The sequence below is a fragment of the Zonotrichia albicollis genome, chromosome 10, assembly GCF_047830755.1.
Source record: "Zonotrichia albicollis isolate bZonAlb1 chromosome 10, bZonAlb1.hap1, whole genome shotgun sequence".
NCBI classification, from domain to species: domain Eukaryota; kingdom Metazoa; phylum Chordata; class Aves; order Passeriformes; family Passerellidae; genus Zonotrichia; species Zonotrichia albicollis.
This window is the reverse complement of record NC_133828.1, coordinates 6,956,635-6,975,294: the sequence shown is the minus strand read 5'-3', so window position 1 is coordinate 6,975,294 and position 18,660 is coordinate 6,956,635. Positions and strand designations below refer to the sequence as shown.

Here is an 18,660-nt window from a genome sequence, read left to right as displayed (position 1 = left end):
TTAGCAGTGAGGGGGCGGGTGACAGTGCTACACCATGCATTCTTTCTTAGACCTTACAAGGAAGGGTTCCCAATCCTTGTTTTGCAGGGAAAGTGGACTTTGTTTGCTTTCTTTAATTTGATGTAAATGCACATAATCAGTTCTAAAAATTTATGTCTTGAGCCTTGGAAGTTATGTCAGACTGAAGTAGCTAGTTAATTCCTCCTTTCTCTGAAAGGCTTAACTCCTTACACCTTAAAGAGATAATTGTGCCAGGAGTCTTCTCTCCCATTGCTACTGGGAGTGACTTTCTCTGGCTTCTGAAGTAGATCTCCAACCTAAATCCAAACTAAATCGATAACCTTGAAACTCAGTGTGGGGGTTTGACTCCCCTATACTCCTGCACTTGTAACAGCAACACTGATGTTGCCATAGTTCAGACATTGTGTTTTCTGAGAAACCTCTAAAATTCCTTAGCTGTCCCGTGGTGCAGTCCCTGTGGGAAGGGAGCAATAGGAGGGGAAGGCACTGGAGTGTGTCCTGGGGCCCTTCCTTGGGAGAACTCTGGTTCTTTGCTGTGTGCAAGAGCCAGAGCTTTGATAGCAGTGCTGTAGGAATTGCATGGGTTCCTGCGGAGCTTTCTGGAACAGCACTAAATTTGAACCCAAATAATCTCAAGAGACTCTAGAGTTTTCGGGGACCAGGCTCTGCTTCCTTGGAAAGAGAGGCAGATGTGTGCATTTTTAGATGCAAATCTTTACCTCCTACTGCTGGTGGTAGTTCCAGAGCAGTGTAACAGCGGGGCCGGCTGCCCCTGGCCCCGCCCTGCTGAGGCGACAGCCCCGGTCCCGCTGCGGGGAGAGAAAGCCCGGCTGCCCCTGCCCTCACACGGGACAGGGCTGTGCCCTCAGCTGCGGGAGTTGGGCTCCAAATCCTGGGGAAAGCCGCAGCCACAGCCTGGCAGGCTGCGTGCACTGCAATGGCTCCTTACTGGTGTCGGAAAGGAAGGTGTAGCCTTTAAACCAGCAAAGCTTGCCCTGCTCTGCTATAAATAATGAAGCAAATTGTGACCCTGCTCACTGAGTAGCTCAGTCTCATGAAAAAAACAAGCAGTTTTCAGGATTTCACACCCTTTCCCCTTGTTACAATGGATACCTGGAATTAGGCACCTGGATTTTGGTGCGGAAATCTCTGATCTCCTCAAGTAAGAAATATGCAAAATTAGACTTGTTTGTAGGCTGCTCCACCAGACTGGTTCAGCCAAGTGACCCAAGGTTCCCCAGATGAACACAGGGCTTGGCTTAGCTGTGCTGGGCCCTGAGCTCTGCTGCGAGCACAGCTCTGATTAAACTGAAATACCTTTCTTGCAAGTGCTGGCCTTAAACTGACACCTCATTCTTGAAGTCTGGTTAAGCAAAAATGTGCTTTCACATTTTGATTAAAACCTCAGGTTCAAGTTTTACAAACCTCTAATGATTATTTTCAGTGTAATTAACTGGATTAAACATGACAGATTGCAAATAACTGGTAACCTTAATATTGGAGAACTCCAACAAGAGATGTTAGCTTTGCTTGTATGCTGTGCATAAGAAGGGGGGTTTGTAATGCTGACCTTTTTAAATTAATTATATATTCTAGAGCATTCCCATTCTTTCCTTGCTTATGACTCTCATCTCAGTTTCATTTCATGCTAAATAAACCCTCATATTTACTTTGCAGCTTTGTTGAAGACTCTACCTTAATCTGAGAAGAATTAGTACACATGATGGAATTATGTACATCCCACTAGAGCTCACATGCCCAGGCTCCTGCCTTTATTCTGCAAGGTACTTTAACGTGAAGATACTTTAACATGATGTTGCCATGGATGTCTGGCATGAGCACCAATCAATATTCCTCAAAAAAGGACTGTTAACTGCTTGAACTTTGAAGATTACTGTGATGTTAGGATTTCTCTTATACTGGCATAATGTTCTGTCATTGTTATGTGACATTATACCTACAGAAACTATTAATAAAGAATTTTGCTAGAAGTACTGATTTCTCTTTGCTTTTATGAAGTTTAGACTCAACTTTCTGAAGTCAGGAGACTGACCACTGGGATAAAATAAAGTTTGAAAGCAGTTTAAGTAACTAAGATGTGTTTAGCACTCTGAGGAAAGTTGCTTTTATAATGTTCACATTACATCAGAGCTGACACTGAGGTCAGTGTCCTGGATTCTTGAGAGCTCAGCTCTGAACAGTTGTAGGGCTCAGTGTTCCTGCCTCTCTTCCTGGAGCCCAGCTGCTCACAAAGGCTAAAGATTTACCACATCTTGATAGGAAGAAGCTTTATCAACAAAAGGACATTCTAAATACTAACACCTGCTTTTTTGCTTTATTAATAATTAACAATCCTTTTTAGATTTTATTTAATTTTGTGCAGTTAGTAGTAGTTAGTTCTACCAAGTGTACAGACCCCTGGAGTGCAGAGGGGCTCTGTTCTGTCACCCAGTCAGACAGTGCCCACTGCAGTGGTCAGAGAAACACTTCAGGTTTTCAGAGAGCAAAGGAACACACAGCCAGACTCTAGCAGTGACAGAACAAGGGACAACAGGACAACTTGACTTATAAGACAGTCTTCAACCATAAAATCACTTTTGCCATGAGGGGGTTAAAGCCTGGAGCATGTTGCCTGGGGTGGCTGGGGAGTCTCCATCCATACTCAAAGCCAATGGGCCAAGGCTGAGCAACCTGCTGCAGCCAGCCCTGCTCTGAGCATGGGGCTGACCAGAACATCTCCAGAGCCCCTTCCAACCTCAGCCTTCTGGGACCTCAAAGTGCCATAAAATGCACTATTTATTTAAAACAGGCAGTCCCATGGCTTACATCATTATCTCTTACAAAGTATCCTGTGGAGTTTCAGGGCCTCAGGAACACAGGGCTGATCTATGCACCTAAAAAACTCATTCACCAGCTAAAAACTGAAGTGCCCATCCAGTAAAACAAAAGGGTGACCTGACTGAATAAAAGCCTCAGTACATTTTATGCCAGTAGATGACCTGAGGTTCCTCACACTCATTACTCATCTCCAAGTTGCAGAGCTCTCTGCCCATACCTTGTTCCATAGGATTTTACAGACATTCCAGCTTACCTGGCCTGTTGCATGCCAGTGATGGTGACTTTATTTTCCTTTTAAGTCTCTCCAAATACAACACAACGTGGCCTTGTGTTCACAGGGAAGGAAGGCACTGCAGAACAGGCACTCTTTAATCACTGCTGCCCAGTAACAGGCTCCTTAAACACGACTGCTCTCCAGTATTTCTGCTGTCATATTAAAATCCAGTTCCTTCTGGTCTTTTTTCCACAAGGGAAAATCTTTTCCATGGAAAATACATGCTCATTTGGCAAGAGTTTGGAAAAATTCACTGTCCTCCTTTCACAAAGGGATGGTCCAGCAACTGCAGAGCAGAAGGCCGTTTGTGTTGATCTCTGCATTGAAGGTTCCACAAATCAATATATAAAATTAATATCTATGCCTGCGATGTAAAACCTAATTCAAAAACCTGTAAAAACCTAATTGCAAAATTAGCCTTTATTATTATTATTAATATTATTATTAATCAATTCACTACTCGTTTTTAGGTTTTTGGTTTTTTTTTTGTAAAGTTGATAGAAAGGAAGGGAGGCTTGAAGGGAAAAGACTGTTGGAATTTATGAATTATAAAATGGAAATATTTTATTGTTAAAGAAATCATTACTTATTCCCCTGAATTCCTTGCAAATCTTTGAATAATTCTGCTGAACTGGCTATTTCAGGTGCACCAACAATGTATTTAAGACAGGCAATAATTATCTGTTTAAGCCTCTGTCAGTCAGGTTGTTCTGTCATCTCTAATCAATGTCATACATTTTAAGAAGCCCAGGCTTTGTTTAAAACAAAACAAACATCACAAAAATTGTTCGTATAATGTGTGAATGCTAGTGGTTTGGGGTTTTACAGAGAGAACTTTATGTTTCTAATAAATGTTATGTTTCAAATAAGTAGGTGTTTCCTGGACTGGCAGTGATAATAGATTTTTCCACTGCAGAAGACAAGAATTAAGTCCATTTAGACTTAATTTAGACTTAGACTTCAAGCCCAAAGGGCTTGGATACTTTTTGATGCAGAAAACATCTGGGCTCATTGTCAATGATTCCATCCAAGCAGAGCTAGAGCTTGGCCAGAACCTGAACTCTAATTGGTGGGTATCACTTAACACATTTTAAAACAAGACTCTTAAAAATTCTCTCTTAATTCCATTCCACTTCCATTTAGAATACTGTCTTTAAAACAATTTGTCTGACATAGAGCACACTCAAGCAATCCTGGAACTGCAAAACACAGCAAAGAAATTTATCAAAGGTTCTGTCCAAGATTTAACGGTGCCATGTTTATGCATGAAAATTACAGGGAAAGTAAATGATGAGTATAAGGCCTGCAAAAAGAGAATCTGTGAGGGCTTTTTGTTATGATTATAAAGAGTAAAGCTCCTATAGATAGATTATATAGATATAGATATATAGATATATAGATATATGGATATGGATATAGATATAGATAGATAGATAGATTAGATAGATAGATAGATATAGATATAGATATATCGATATATAGATATATAGATATATAAATATATAGATATATAGATATATAGATATATAGATATATAGATATATAGATATGGATATAGATATAGATAGATATAGATTAGATATAGATATAGATATATAGATATATAGATCTAGATCAGATATAGATATAGATATATAGATATAGATTAGATAGATATAGATATAGATATAGATATAGATATAGATATAGATATAGATAAAAGGCTTTCCAGAAAAGCTGAAAAGCCCATGCATTTACAATAAAACCATATGTACCACAACCTAAGCTCCCATGAGCCATCTCCAGAACACAACCCTTCCATCTGCATCTTCCCTTCCATTCTGCAGCTCTCCCTACCTGGTCAGGCAGGCGTGCACGAACTCGGCGGCCGCGCTGGAGAAGCGAGCGGGCAGGGCCGGCATCAGCCCGCGGTGGGCCCCGATGTAGAACATGGCCGCCACCCTGTCCATGGAAGCCAGAGGGGGTTTGCCTGTGGCCATCTCGAACACGGTGCAGCCCACGCTCCAGATGTCAGACTTCCTGCCGTAGCCGGAGTCGCTGATGACCTCTGGAGCCATCCAGTAGGGAGTGCCGTGCACGGAGCGCAGCAGCTCGCCCCGCGTGCCGCCCAGGCTGGCCCAGGCCAGGCGCCTGGCACAGCCAAAGTCAATCAGCTTGATCACCCCCGTGGGCATGAGCATCACGTTGTTGCCTTTGATGTCTCTGTGCACCACGCAGTTGGCGTGTAAATATGCAACCCCTTGTAGAATTTGCTTGGTGTATTTACACAGGACAACTTCTGGCAAGGGCCCGAAGCGATTCAGAATACTGGAGATGGAGCCACCGGGAACAAACTCCATGAATATGCTTAAAATGTTGTCTTCCAGGCAAGTTCCTAAATAAGTTACAATATTTACATGCTTCAATGTCTTCAAAAGATCAACTTCCTCGTGGAACTTCTGATACTCCTTTTCTGTAGTGAGTTGATCTGATGTGTCCAAAGCCACCTGTTTTACAGCTATTAACTGTCCCTGGCTTGTCAGACCACAGTACACCTGCAGTGAAACCAGCACTTATCAAAACAAGACAGGAGACAAAACTTGTGTATTTACTTATTTTACGTAAAAGCTTTGTGCTTTTCATGTTTCATATCTCACTGTGTAATCCAAAATATTTAACCCATTTCTTGACTAAGATAACAGCTATTTTTAAAATAAGGTGTAGCTCAACGATGACCAACACATCTCAGCATCTTCAGACATTAACTTACCGTGCCATAGGCTCCCCTTCCAAGGACTTCTCCTCTTGTCCACATTATAGGATCTTTGGTAGCTAAACTGCTTCTTGGTAATTTAGTAGATTCATCAAAGTTTAGAAGGCCCTTTTCTTCATTTGAAGCCAAAAAGGCTTTACTGTAACTCTGCTAGAAAGATGATGGTCAGTGTGGGGAGAAAGCAGAGAGGAAAAGACAGGCTTCATTTGGTCCCCCCTTTTTCATAAGGAATAATTTTTCCTGGCATGACTTTATTTATAGATTTTTATGCATATAAATTGCTCAGCTCATTGATAGAATTGCTATATAGGTAAAACTGTATAAATATTTTCAAGTATAAATCACAACAGTGCATAACCAGAAGGTTACAACATGACATCTTCCATTGCCACCAAGACAGAAGAGCACTTAAAAGAGCAGGATACACTCTCTTTTTTGGTCTCACAGTTTGCTAAGCTGAATATGGCTATCATCATGCTCTAAGTAACACATGCAACACAAGTCTGGTGAAAATAACAGGCCATGACTTCCCAGGAAGAAGAGACTGCTTCAGAAAGATGGCAATAATTCTCCCATCTAGCCATGGGTCTCCCTGGGGGAAGTGAGAACAGAGCTGTAATTGGCACCTGTGGCTGCAGAAGCACAAGGGAGTTCATCAATATGTAGTGAAAGACATTTCCTTATAAATTTGCAATTTATATTGACAAAGAGCTAACAGGACCAAGGAGAAGCAGTACTGGTAGAGAAACACCTTAGTAGGTGAAGGCATGCAGCTGACTTGGGGGCCAAAATCTGAGCCTTCTGAGCTCAAAGTTTTGATTAAGCATTAATTAAACTGGATAAGCCTGTCTGATAAACCAATACTTATGGCTCATATCTACAAAAGTATCTGGTTGCACTCAGAGACCCAAGGTAAATGCCCTTCTGGATATGCAAGACTATTTGTAGTGCCTTTTCATATTCCTGTCCACATCTCCAGCTCTTGCCTTGCCCAAAACCTTTTTATACAAGCTCTTCAAACAGCCTATTCTCTTTATTCACTGCAATTTGTCAATTTATATAAGCTTTGGCAGCTATTCCTGTCATGCCCTAGTACCTTCTGGCTTGTGTCCTGACATGCAGCCTCTAACACAGATATATTCAACAGAGCACTGGAACAATCAGCGGGCAGCTGGCCCAAGGAAAAAAGACTTGATAAATCTCTTTAATAAGCACACATTTCCCATTTTTCATCCAAACTTGTGTGAAGCATCAATCAAATTATTTAGCAAGTTACAAGAAGAAATTACTTTTACCTTCTCTAGAGCACTATTTATTATTGCTCCAGCTCCATTCATCATATTCTCCTCTTCTTCACTCTGTGTGTTTTGTATTTTAGAACATGTATTTTTTGTTCTTGAAGAGTTGGTGTCTTTTTCTTCAAGCATTAGCAACTCTTTGGCCAGACAACAAAGCAACTCATCAGTCACATCCTCAGCATCTGACCAAGAAGAAATGTTTTGACTTGTCTGGGGACTGGGGCTTTTGGCATTTTCTGTCCAAATCACTGAAGCCTGAGTCAATTCATTTGCCAAACCACTGTTTTGAGGTGTGTTTGCACAACTGTGATCTAATATTTTTGTAGGGGACTGACATTCCAGTCGATCTGAAAAGGACAACTCACATTTATTGACAGGCTTGGAGTCCTGGTGTGATTCCCAGCCTTTGCCACCATCCCTGTCCCCCCTGCCCTGGGGCACACAGATGTCCTGCTCTGCTGTTACCAGACTGCCACTTGGAGCAACACATTCTCTGCAGCCTTGACCACTGAGCTGAAGGAGATCCTGGCTGCAGGCAGCAGCTCTCTGATGGCTGGATTCATCCTGGCTGTCTAACAACTGCTCCAAAGAAACTTCTTTAATAGTTGAGAGGTTTGAATTTGTAAACATTTCATTTTGCTTAGTTGACTGTGAAAGCTCTTCTAAAAATGTGAGCTGATGATCCATGTCTCCATGGAACAACGTTGTGCTACTCAAGGTGTGTGTTAGAAAACCCAAGTCAGAAGCTGTTGCATTATCTTGCTCTGTGTTGCTGTCACTCAGCTTGGTCACACTGTCCTTTGTGATCAAACCTTTCTGCTTTTGTTTAGCACCAGGTGTGATCTTCTTTGGCTTGGAATGTGTTTTCTTTTGAGTGTTTCTGACTCTGCTGCTTTCTCCCCCTTTACTGCAGGCAGATCTGCAGGTGCATCTTGCTGGTGGAACAGAACAACCACCTCTGTAAAACCTGTCCTCGTGCTGATCGAGGTCTCTCATGCGGGAATACACTGGAGTTCCAAACATCTCATAAATGCCTGGCCCTTGGTCATCTGAATTTATTATCTTGAACATGTCAGTGTACTTCAGATCTGCAAAATCTGAAGCAGAGGGTGCACGTGACAGACAAAGTGGAGTAACATGTTTCTTACAGACAGCTGAATTTTTGCAACTGCAGGAGCAACTTTGCTTTTTAATTTTCTGAGCACTCTGAGCAACGTGGCCTTTGTGTCCTTGAGTGTTTTTTTTCTGACACTTCATGGAAGCCTCAGATTTCACTTTTGTCAGTTCCAGAGATGGAAAAATCTGACTCTTGGCATTTGATTTTGTGGTAACCTCTTCAGAAGCAATTAAGTCTTCAGACACTTTTATCTTATTATTAATTTTAGATTTCAATGAATATTTATTTCTATTCATCTTTAGTTTATTTTTGTCATTTTCTTTGTGAGCAAGAACATTGAGGCTCTGAGGAACATGAGGAGGCAGGGTACAGACACCACCCTTTTTTGTGGCAGGTGTTTCAGCAGTGTGTGGCTCCCTGGCTGGCTCTTGTTCAGAGAGCATAGCATGAGCAACAGCTACAAGCTCACTCTGGTCCTCTGAAGTTGCTGCTGATGTGGTTTCTTTTGCTATTTCAGGTTCAGAGAGACAGACTTGATTTTCTGACTGTTTTCCAGAGGGATCTTGAGCTTCTACTCTCAAGGGAATTAGTGCAACTACAGAATTATCTTCCAAGGCTTGGTAGGCCTCTATCACTTCATTTTTACAGGAAGAATCTAAATCCTGATTGGCACTCTCAGCATCTTCCTGTGCTTCATAATCCAGCATCATCTCTGTAGCATTTCCTTCTTCCAGACCAGTGCTACAGCAATTCTCTGCTCTGCTTTGCTTCTTGCCAGCTCTGGAGGCATTGCTGTTGCTGGACACTGTAAATGCTGCCTGGGCTGTGAAAATGCCACAGTTCACCAGAGCACTGCCTGAGCTCAGCTGGGGATGACTCTGACCCCAGAACCTGGCTTGGCTCACAAGATTGATCTTCTCACAAACCACTGAGCACGGGAATCTCACCTGGTTCTTCTTCCCACTGTGGATTCCTACATCAGCCTCCCTCCATTTGAAATGGCTGTGGATTTCTTCCTTCTTTTTGTCGAGGTACTTGTCACAGTTATTAATGCTGAAGTAGTACAGGTCCTTCACTGGAGTGAACTTATCAGAAATTGTGGCCATGATCAATTCTGATGACTTTTCACTGTGCCTGTTTAATAAGTTGTCTAACTGATACTGATAAAATTTAGTAACTGGTTTTATAGGCTGAGGAATAAAGTTCATAATAGTTAAAATATTTTTGATGTTTCTGCTTTCATTGAAAATATCATCCTTTAGAGGAGCAAGATGAATTGTTCTTAGAGATTGACATGTCACTGGTGGCAAATGAAACTGTAATTTCCATAAAAAACCATTAATAGTGTGCTACACCACAGATAAAGGTAAAAACTAATCTCTAAGAGACAAGCAGACTTAGGAAAAAATTAGAAAATTATTATTATTTTATATATTCCTATCTTAAACCTATTATGAAGTATAATATCAGACTCCTGAGAAAATACATTATTTTTGCACATTATTTGCATTAATTTTCTCAGATCCAGAACTACTTCTAAGTATTTCTTAGCTCAGAAAGTGGGATCTTTTGCTTTAAGGCACAAGTCATTCTCCATGATTTAGAACCAGTAAGTTTTGTCCACATGTCCAAACCCTCTTGTCAGTCATTAACTCTGTCTTGTGGCACTTCATGTTTGCTACAGGAATTCAGGGGCTGGGCAGTGGCTTCATGTGCCAGAGCTCCTCTCTCACTGAGCACTCCCCCTGAATGAGAGCACCACTCTAATGCTGAGATTTAAAATCTCTTTATGTAACCCTCCAACATGTGCTGACACCATTAATTATAATCTCAATGGAACCAGAGCTCATGTAAGCAGTTTTTCAAAAGGAAAACCAGCCCATTATAACAGAATGCTATTGCATCCCTGGAGAAAACAATTCTAACAAATTATTTCTAGACTTTAAGGCACATTATATTAAATCTAAACATATAAATCCATGTTAAATGGCCACAGATTCAGCTCACAGTTTTAGGGGCACTGGAAGACAGCACAGTCTGAGCTCAGTTTGCAGTGAAGTGAAATGGATAAAACCAAGGGCAGCTGACACAGAAGTCTGTTGGGTCAGGGATGTGTTTTACTATTCCTCCCTGCTCCCCATCACAGTTGTTGAAAGGTACCAGGTACATTTGAAGGAGTACAGATCAGAGGAACTGAGTACTTTGTTTGGATTATTCAGATGAACAGTGAGAATGATTTTCTGAAAATAGCATTTCTGTTCTTTACTTTATAGGAAATGAATATTTTTATGCAAATGAATGCAATAGAAATAATCACCCAGTCATCTGCTCTGAGTGCTCATTTGCATGTCTATATTCAACATCAGTTTGCAATCTGCAGGAAATTTTTGTTTGCATTCCAAGGGCAAACTGAGGTTTGAACATGCCAGGAAAAGCAATGTGTTGGTTTGAAATTGATAGTTCTGAAGGCTTTGTCCAGCCTGCATGGCATTAATGTGAATGCTCATTTATATGAATGCTCAGTTTATCCCAAAGGATACACCTCTAGAAAGCCCAATACATGAAATAAAGCTGATTAAATCACACCAAGGATAGGTAAATTATTTTTCTTAAATATTTCTCTCCACTTGAAATGTTTGGGGTTTTTTTCCTCCATATCCATTTTTATAATCCTGTGTCAGAACTCTTGCTCCAACTTCTATATTCTCTTCACTTTTTTCCTGTGATCAGCTGTATTCTGTGATGGTTTCACTGAAGTTTATATCTGATTCAACAAGTTGAGTCTTTTCTACAAAAGGCTATTAATTAATATACATCAAGGCCAAATTCTTTTTTTTTCTAAATACAGTACATTTAAAGTGGTGTGGAGTATTGATATGTAAAATTATGAGCCTGTTTCTAGGTAAAAAAAAAATTGTGTAATCTTATTTATATTTTTCACAAAATCTCATGTAAAGTATGTTTAATTCTAAAAGACTATTTTTTTATTTGCTAACACAGTAAATTTCATCAATCATCTAAAATCAAGGCTATTTTAGAATTCAACTTCAATTTTAAATTACCATTTCAAAGAAGTGTTGTGGGTTTTGGCAAAACAAGACATCTAATTTAACAAACAGGAGTCACATTTTAATTAACTTACATATTTCTAAAGGTTTTGTATCTTTTTGAACTTTCAACCTTTTATCTCCAGAACTCCCTGATGTAACATCTCACTGCTAATTTGTTGATATACACCTCAAGATTTGCTGACACACATATATAAAATAAATTTTAAAATATTTTGCATTCTTAAAAAAACCCACAACAACTAAGACTAAGCAAACTACCTACACTACAGCAGTATCTGTATTTTTAAGATGTTGAACGGATATAATATTTTTGCCAGTGATCAGTTTATACATAAGGTTCTCTTACCTCATATTTCTTGTTCCTGGTTTTTAGCATTGTAACAGTTAACCCTTAAAAATCAAAACAAATGAAATATTAATTTGATGTTCTTAAACAGACTACAATTCACATTTATAAATTAATTTCAAATTGTAGTGTTCAGGGGATCAAGGATCTGTCTCTGGTTGCAGGACTGTGTTATAAATCTGTAGTGCAGAAAAAAGTTGTAGGTTGAAACTTAATTGTGATACTGAACTTCACAATTCCATTTGCCATAGATAATTTTAAAATATTTTGACACTAATAATTTAAAGAAATGCTTCTCAATTGCAGATGTTTGCTACCCACAGTATGCAGCTAATTAATATTGCCAGTATGAGGGAGAAAGATGTCATCCCTCCAGGCACAGAGAATTACACTCCACATTTGTGGCTCAGTCTCACAACTGAGTAGCAGGAATGGTGAAGTTTGTCATTGCTTCTCTTTATCTCCTTCATTCTGCAAACACACACAAACTTATATTTAAAGAAGAGGGTGAACATGGCTGAAGTCTCCCTGAAGACAGCAAAAGACATAAAGGCAATATGATAACCAATATATAACTATATATAAAACTTGTGACTTTTAAAACTGAACTTACTTTGTTGCATTTGTGCTTTTATTATCTGGAAAGTATCTAAATCCATAAATGCTGTTGAAATTTTAGATTCTGGGCATGAGGTCTGTAGCAGAAAGCTGAAGTCAAAGCCACATCCCACATCCTCTTTCTTTGAGGAGAAAGATAAAGAAGTGTGATGTCTCCTGGGTAATGTTGTCTGATTTTTACTTGGAAAACATTCCACTTGTTGGTCTGGCCATGCTCTGGAAGTTGGTGCAGTTTGGCTAAAAGGCAAAATAAAAATAACCAAAATACAGAGCAAAATTAATGGAAGGAGTCAGTTCAATCATGTGGCTGGTGAATAATGTGACCAAGAGGTTTGCAAGATCCCAGAATGCCAAAGTGTCATTTCTTTATTTATCTGTGGGGTTGTGCCTCTCCCTGGAAATAGGACTGCAATGCAGAGGTTGACTACAAGAGAGACTGAACGACAAACAATGTCAACCAAGCAACAAGAGAAACCTAAAAACATTCAGTTCACCTTCCCCTTCTTGACAAGAATTGATTGCTTCCAGTGTGGAGTTTTTATGAATCATCAGGAGAGTGTGTCAGAGAATTCTGAAGACCAGATGTGCCTTTGTTAATAACAAAATATGCTATGGCCTGCTGAAAAAACAGAGGCTCTGTGGACAAGCCTCAGTTTTGTGCCACCTGTTTTCTGAAGAATGAAGAATGCAGAAAAAGATAAATACTGTGACTGAAAAGAGGTATAAAAGTGCAGTCTAAGTTATTCTTAAAGCTGTGTACAAGATTATTGTCTGGATTTAATAAGTCAAATAACCACATACCATATTTCTTTATTGTACCAAATAATTTGTTCACCTAATGCAATATCTTGCCTCCAGTGGCCAATAACTGATATTGGGAAGAGACAAACACTACACAACATATAGAGCCATAAATAATGTGAAAATATTTTTCTTATTCAGTCTACTACCTTCTTTGCTCCTATTTGTGCACACCCAAATGCAAATTCAATAGTGATGCTTCTTACCTGGTTTTTCCTAGAGCTTTGTCTGACTGATGCATTTCTTCCATTATATTGTCTGCATTCTGAAAAGCAACAACACTTCCACAACCTGCAGTAATTCATCAATATTTGCATAAAAACAGATTAATTCCAGTAACACGTGGCAAGTGCAGTTATTTTGGGGCATTAAAATATTATTATAAAGAGGTATCAGGAAAAGAAACAAGAGCAAGTTACATTTCACTGTCTTGTAATTTATTGATATGTTAATGTAAAACTTTGAAGTCATTTTATTTCTTTGGTAAGTTTATTAATTCAATGTGCTACAAAAGCAAAGAACATCTTAAAAAAGCCAGTTACAGCTCCTGTATCAGGAGAATAGAAACAGAAAACAAATATTGACAAAAACTCTACAGAAGAAGAGGAGCATTTAAAAATTTGAAAAGTAAACGAAATCTTAGGCCTTTACAAAGGTAGAAACGTACTCTGACTTTGATTTTGTATTTTTTATGGTTGCTAAGTTTTGACAAATAGCCAAATTTCAAGTTGTTACTGTACTTTTCCAGCTTCAGATCTACATTTTACACTTTAAACACATAAGCTTTGGGTTAGACTACCTTTTTTGCTTCTCCTCTTATTTTGTTTGTTGTCAGACATACTGTCCTTAAATGTATGCATGCCCAGAAATCTGAAAAGAAAACTGTTAATTGATTTCCAATTCATGTATACCAAGTGTTACATTATATTTCATTATTTGAGACCAAAGTAAGACAAAAGCATTTAAAAGTACTTGAAATGAATCAAAGCACTGTAATTTAGCGGTGAATGCACAGAAACAAAGAGCTCAGAAAGTTTTTAGAGGTAAACCCACAACATATGCTATGCTGAATTTAGAAGACAGTGAAATTAGCTATAGAGGTAGCTAAGAAACCAGGACTCTTGATGTCTCATGCTGAAGGCCAGATAATCCCTGACAATGCTCAACCTATTATGTTCACCTGTTAAGAGTCAGATAGTGAACTTCTTAAAAACTTCCCATATTTTTTCGATACACAAAAACCTCCTTCAAAATGATAACTGAGAATGTTCTGTTAAAAGGCAGAATCTTACAAATCTTACCTGGTTCTTCAGCAGCGAAAAGTGAAAGAGGCACAGCAACCCAAAGGGAAATTCGAGAGCATTTTCAGCTCGCAGCTGCCTTCCTTCGCCGGCCAGCGAGGAATTCTTCAGCAATGGCCCAGAGTTTGGTTTTATTTTGGGCTGTTTCCCTGAATGCGGAGCAGGCAGGAGCCATTCCCTGGGCTGGCACTGCGGCTGCTGAGTTTACACCGAGTCGCCCCGGTAACCCCTCAGCCCGGGGGAACGCGGCGGGCAGGATTTAATTCAAAGAGCAGCCGTGACCTATGGAAACAAACACAGCCCAGCTAAACCGCAGCGCTTCAGGCTCCCATCGCAAGTTCTCTCAGCACACAAACCAAACCCTTTTTCTATCTTATGTTTACCTCCGTTTATGCTTTTAGTACCTGGTATGTTTCCATGTCATTTTTACTTCGTACTCAGTGCCCTCACGAGTATTTGTAATTTCCTTTCTAGCCGCAGGTTTTAAGGGTATTTCCTCCTTTTTTTTTTAAAGTAACAGATTGTGCTAAGGGGCAAGACGGGATAAAAGAGGTGTAGTGGGCTCAACCTGGGTTAAAAGGGTGTTTAAAGGAGCTGCTTTGCTGGATGCCAGAAGGATTTCGCTGCTCCCCGGGTGACACAAGCGACGGGGAAGGCTTTGGATGAGGCGGGGACAGGGACACCAGTCCTGGGGGACACCTCAGCCCCCGGCTGGCTGACAAGGGCTGTGTTGTACATCTGAGGGAGCCCTTCTGGACTCTCGCTGACGGAGAATCTGTGGGAGCAGCCCCCACTTCAGCCTCGCTCCGGTGTAAAGCGACTGCTCCCGCGGGCGTCCCGTGAGGGGCTGCAGCCGGCCGGGAAACAGAGACACGGCGTGGGGAGCCCGGGCTGTGCGGGAACGCCACCAGGACGAGCGAGAGAACCCAAAACAAACACTGTGAGGGGAAACAGAGCTGCGAAAGAGCCCAGAAGCGCCGGGCTGTGAAGCAAGTCCGGGCTTTGAGGAGGCGCCGCCCTCCGCCACGTTCCCGGCAGCCTCCGCCGCTGGGGGGCCGTCAGCGGCGCAAGATGGCGGCGGACAGCGAAGTGAGTGTGTGTCCCGCTCCTCCGCCCGCTCCCTGTCCCCCGGCTCTCCCTCTGCCTCCCCCGCTCTCTCCGCTCACCGCCTGTCCCGCTCTCTCCCCGCAGCCCGAGTCGGAGGTGTTCGAGATCACGGACTTCACCACCGCCTCCGAGTGGGAGAGGTAGGTGCTGCCCGCCCCTCGCTGGGCGCGGGGCGCGCGGGGGCTCCGCCGAGCCCGGCCCGGCCGCTGCTGCCGGGGCAGCCGCTGCCCCCGGCCGGGAGCGCCCGGAGCCCTGCCCGGAGCCTTTCCCGGCCGTTCCGCCCTAGGCTCAGGCCGCGGCCGAGGATCGGGTTAAGAGGCTCTAGTCGAGCTGGTTCTGAACTTAAGGTCCGGTTTAATATCTGTTTGCAAGGGATTAGAATATACGCTCAGAAGGCTTATGTGTTTTCTAAGTAGCTGTCTGGTTGTTCAGACAGTCATCTCATAGCTGAAGCCTTTAAAAGTTAGTAGAACAATGTACGAAGAAATTTAAGACGAAGAACGCGCTTGTACTTTGAATATATTATTTTTTAAATGCTTTTTCCAGTAGTGATAACGTTTATGACAGGAGACCAGAGATGTCAAATGGTGCGCTTTAAATCTGAATTTAGTGATAATTTTGTCTTAAATGCTTATCTATCTGTCAACAATGAAGCAGGAGTTAAGTGCTGCAGCTGTTATGTGCTGCAGTACATAACATCTTTTCTTTCGGAAAAAGGTGAGATTCTTAAAACAGTCAAAAGATGCTCACAACTAAAAGTAACTGTCATGTAAAATTTAAGCATAGGAAGACTGTTTAGTGTACAAGGAAGCAGTTTTTCTGGCTTTACTGTGATACTTGTGGTGTCTGTTTGTTCTTTGGGCTTTTCTAAGGAATTCCATAGCAGAACAACATATTGCATGCTTTTAGATGGCTGAATTATAATACAGGTGTAGTGTTCAGCAAATATTAATGCCTTTTTCTCTCCTAATAGATTTATTTCAAAAATAGAAGAAGTACTGAATGACTGGAAACTTATTGGGATTTCTTCAGGCAAACCTCTAGAGAAGGTCAGTTGCTGCTTCTGAATTTTCCTGTAGAATTTGAATTGCTAATTAGTAATACAGTAATGTACACATGTATTTAATCTATTGCTGTTTTTGTAGGTGTGGCAGATAATGACTTTATTAGGGAATTTCACTTGTAGAAGTGTCAATTTGACAAACAATTACTGTAAATTCATTGGTGGGTCATCTGCCAAACAGACTGTTTCCCTGACAAACATGGATCTTCTGTAGTGCTTAGAGATTTTTTTAAAATTCTAAGTTTTAATCTGGAGACATGCTTGAAGCTGCTCTAAATACTCAAGGAGTCTTTTTGTCCTGCCTTGTGCCTTTGTCACACCTCATGTATTTATGGCTGAGGTTTGCACAGTGCTATTTGTGACTCAGTGTGTTTCATAGATGGGAGAGATTTTTTCAGCGACTAATTAGAGCCTTTGTGATGCTTTCTCAGTCCTGTGAAATGCAGAGGAAATTGCTGAGCTCTTCTGCATATTAATGCAGATAAACTCAGCTGGTTTGTATGGAATGGCTGCTGTGTTTCCAGGGGAATCTCAGTGCTTTTCATTCTAGTCAGGTACAGAGTATTTGGAATAAAACTTATGTTATTTAATAAATTGCACTTTAGCTGTCCCTGTATTCCTACGTGTCTTTTTTCTAGACCAGAGCTCTCTTCCTACCACCCTGTAAGATCAAAGGATTGTCCAAGTTGCTTTTAGTAGGAGCAGTGGTGCTGATTTTTTTAGACATTCCCATGCTGTATTTTTGTTTAAAAATTAATTATTCTTACACAAGTTTTGTAAGTTGTAGATAAAAATAATCATTTGTTGGTGAAGGTAAATATCAAGGTAATATTTGCACAGAACAGTTTAGATATAGATAAAGTCCCAGGTGGGAAACTTCTGTCTCTAGGCAAAGGTGAGGATGGATATATTCAGATGTACAGTTGCATATGTGAGGGTGCAAATCTTTATTGCCATGTAGTTCTGAAGGCTGCAAGATGATATTTGGTTTTTGGAATGAACATGGTTATTGGCAACATGGATTTTAGCAGCTAGCTACCTTTATAATGAAGAGCTTTGAGAATTGCTTATTGAAATTAAATCATGCTGAGCCATTAGGCAGTAGAAAAATGTGAATCAACATTATTGATCACATAGGCAATATTTGAAAGACTAATTTTAAAGACTTTTAAAGACTAATGAATGTTAACCTAAATTTATGAGATAATGTCTTCCTTTTTTATATGCAGGGTATATTTACCACAGGAACATGGGAAGAGAAATCAGATGAAATTTCATTTGCAGACTTCAAATTCTCAGTTACCCATCATTATCTTGTACAAGAGCCCAGTGACAAAGATGGGAAAGAAGAGCTGGGAGAAGGTACCTGATAGTTCCTTCCATAGCTGTAAGGATAATGCCAGGAGACAGTGTCAGAATGTGGAGTCCACAGTGTGCTGATTTGTGTCTGTGTGGGGTTTTCTGAGGTCTGATGAGTGTGATCTGACACTTCTGCTCTTAGTTTGCTTTGCATTCACACAGTGCTAATACAAGGCAGTTGTAAGTGAGCTGGATGGATGTGATGATACATTGATCATGTATCAATTTTTGTCACAGATGCCCTTCCTCTGCCAATGCAGGACTTGCTGTGCATGAACAATGACTTTCCTCCTCGAGCCCACTGTCTGGTGAGATGGTAGGTGTGCTGCCTCTCATCTCTACTGCAAATGAGCATAGCAGCTGGAAAATCTGGCACAGTCAGTTAAAGCTTAAGTCAAATGATTCTTTATACTAGACACAAGAAGGAAATGCAAAAAAAGCCTGCTATAGTGGGCCTATCTTTAATTTTGGTTTTTTTCCCCCCAAATATTTGTCCCAATTTCATATATTAACCAGGCTTTTATATAGGTAATATTTAGGTACATTCTTAAAAAGGAAAGCTGCACCACCTTAACAAACAACAATTGTATTCTTAGTAATGCAAATCTCGAGCACATAATAGGATTTGTTCTAGAGAGATTGGCTTTATGTTTAAACAGTTTCAGTCATTATGAACACAAACTGGAAAACCTCA

General features: G+C 40.6%; 3 protein-coding genes across 10 annotated transcripts in view; 2 read left to right on the top strand and 1 right to left on the bottom strand.

Annotated features, from left to right (window-relative positions):
* The window catches only part of CCNT2 (cyclin T2), a 25,648-nt gene extending 23,778 nt beyond the window's left edge, over positions 1 to 1,870 (top strand). For all 3 annotated transcript variants that reach the window (XR_012581904.1, XM_074547914.1, XM_005487911.4), the window contains one exon: positions 1,699 to 1,870. Coding sequence is in view for 1 of the 3 variants with exons in the window: in XM_005487911.4 (XP_005487968.4) it covers positions 1,699 to 1,721 (23 nt within the window). In the remaining 2 variants the exon portion in view is untranslated. The remainder of the gene's footprint in view (positions 1 to 1,698) is intronic.
* The window catches only part of MAP3K19 (mitogen-activated protein kinase kinase kinase 19), a 25,005-nt gene extending 9,587 nt beyond the window's left edge, over positions 1 to 15,418 (bottom strand). The window contains exons 1-10 of one of the 5 annotated variants that reach the window (XR_012581903.1): positions 14,821 to 15,418; positions 14,438 to 14,719; positions 13,936 to 14,006; positions 13,343 to 13,427; positions 12,331 to 12,572; positions 11,718 to 11,761; positions 7,181 to 9,616; positions 5,883 to 6,035; positions 4,970 to 5,667; positions 3,113 to 3,450 (exon numbers count right to left, since the gene is read on the bottom strand). Coding sequence is in view for 4 of the 5 variants with exons in the window: in XM_074547898.1 (XP_074403999.1) it covers positions 3,384 to 3,450; positions 4,970 to 5,667; positions 5,883 to 6,035; positions 7,181 to 9,616; positions 11,718 to 11,761; positions 12,331 to 12,572; positions 13,343 to 13,427; positions 13,936 to 13,996 (3,786 nt within the window). In the remaining variant the exon portion in view is untranslated. Of the gene's footprint in view, positions 1 to 1,592; positions 3,451 to 4,969; positions 5,668 to 5,882; positions 6,036 to 7,180; positions 9,617 to 11,717; positions 11,762 to 12,330; positions 12,573 to 13,342; positions 13,428 to 13,935; positions 14,007 to 14,437; positions 14,720 to 14,820 lie in introns of those variants that run through there. The other 4 variants (XM_074547898.1, XM_074547900.1, XM_074547899.1 and 1 more) reach the window with 4 other exon arrangements.
* Positions 15,381 to 18,660, top strand: part of RAB3GAP1 (RAB3 GTPase activating protein catalytic subunit 1) — a 21,437-nt gene continuing 18,157 nt past the window's right edge. Inside the window, exons 1-5 of one of the 2 annotated variants that reach the window (XM_074547912.1) lie at positions 15,381 to 15,526; positions 15,629 to 15,684; positions 16,518 to 16,593; positions 17,837 to 17,969; positions 18,204 to 18,282. In XM_074547912.1, coding sequence (XP_074404013.1) covers positions 15,509 to 15,526; positions 15,629 to 15,684; positions 16,518 to 16,593; positions 17,837 to 17,969; positions 18,204 to 18,282 — 362 coding nt within the window. In that variant the 5' untranslated portion in view covers positions 15,381 to 15,508. The remainder of the gene's footprint in view (positions 15,527 to 15,628; positions 15,685 to 16,517; positions 16,594 to 17,836; positions 17,970 to 18,203; positions 18,283 to 18,660) is intronic. The other variant, XM_074547913.1, reaches the window with a different exon arrangement.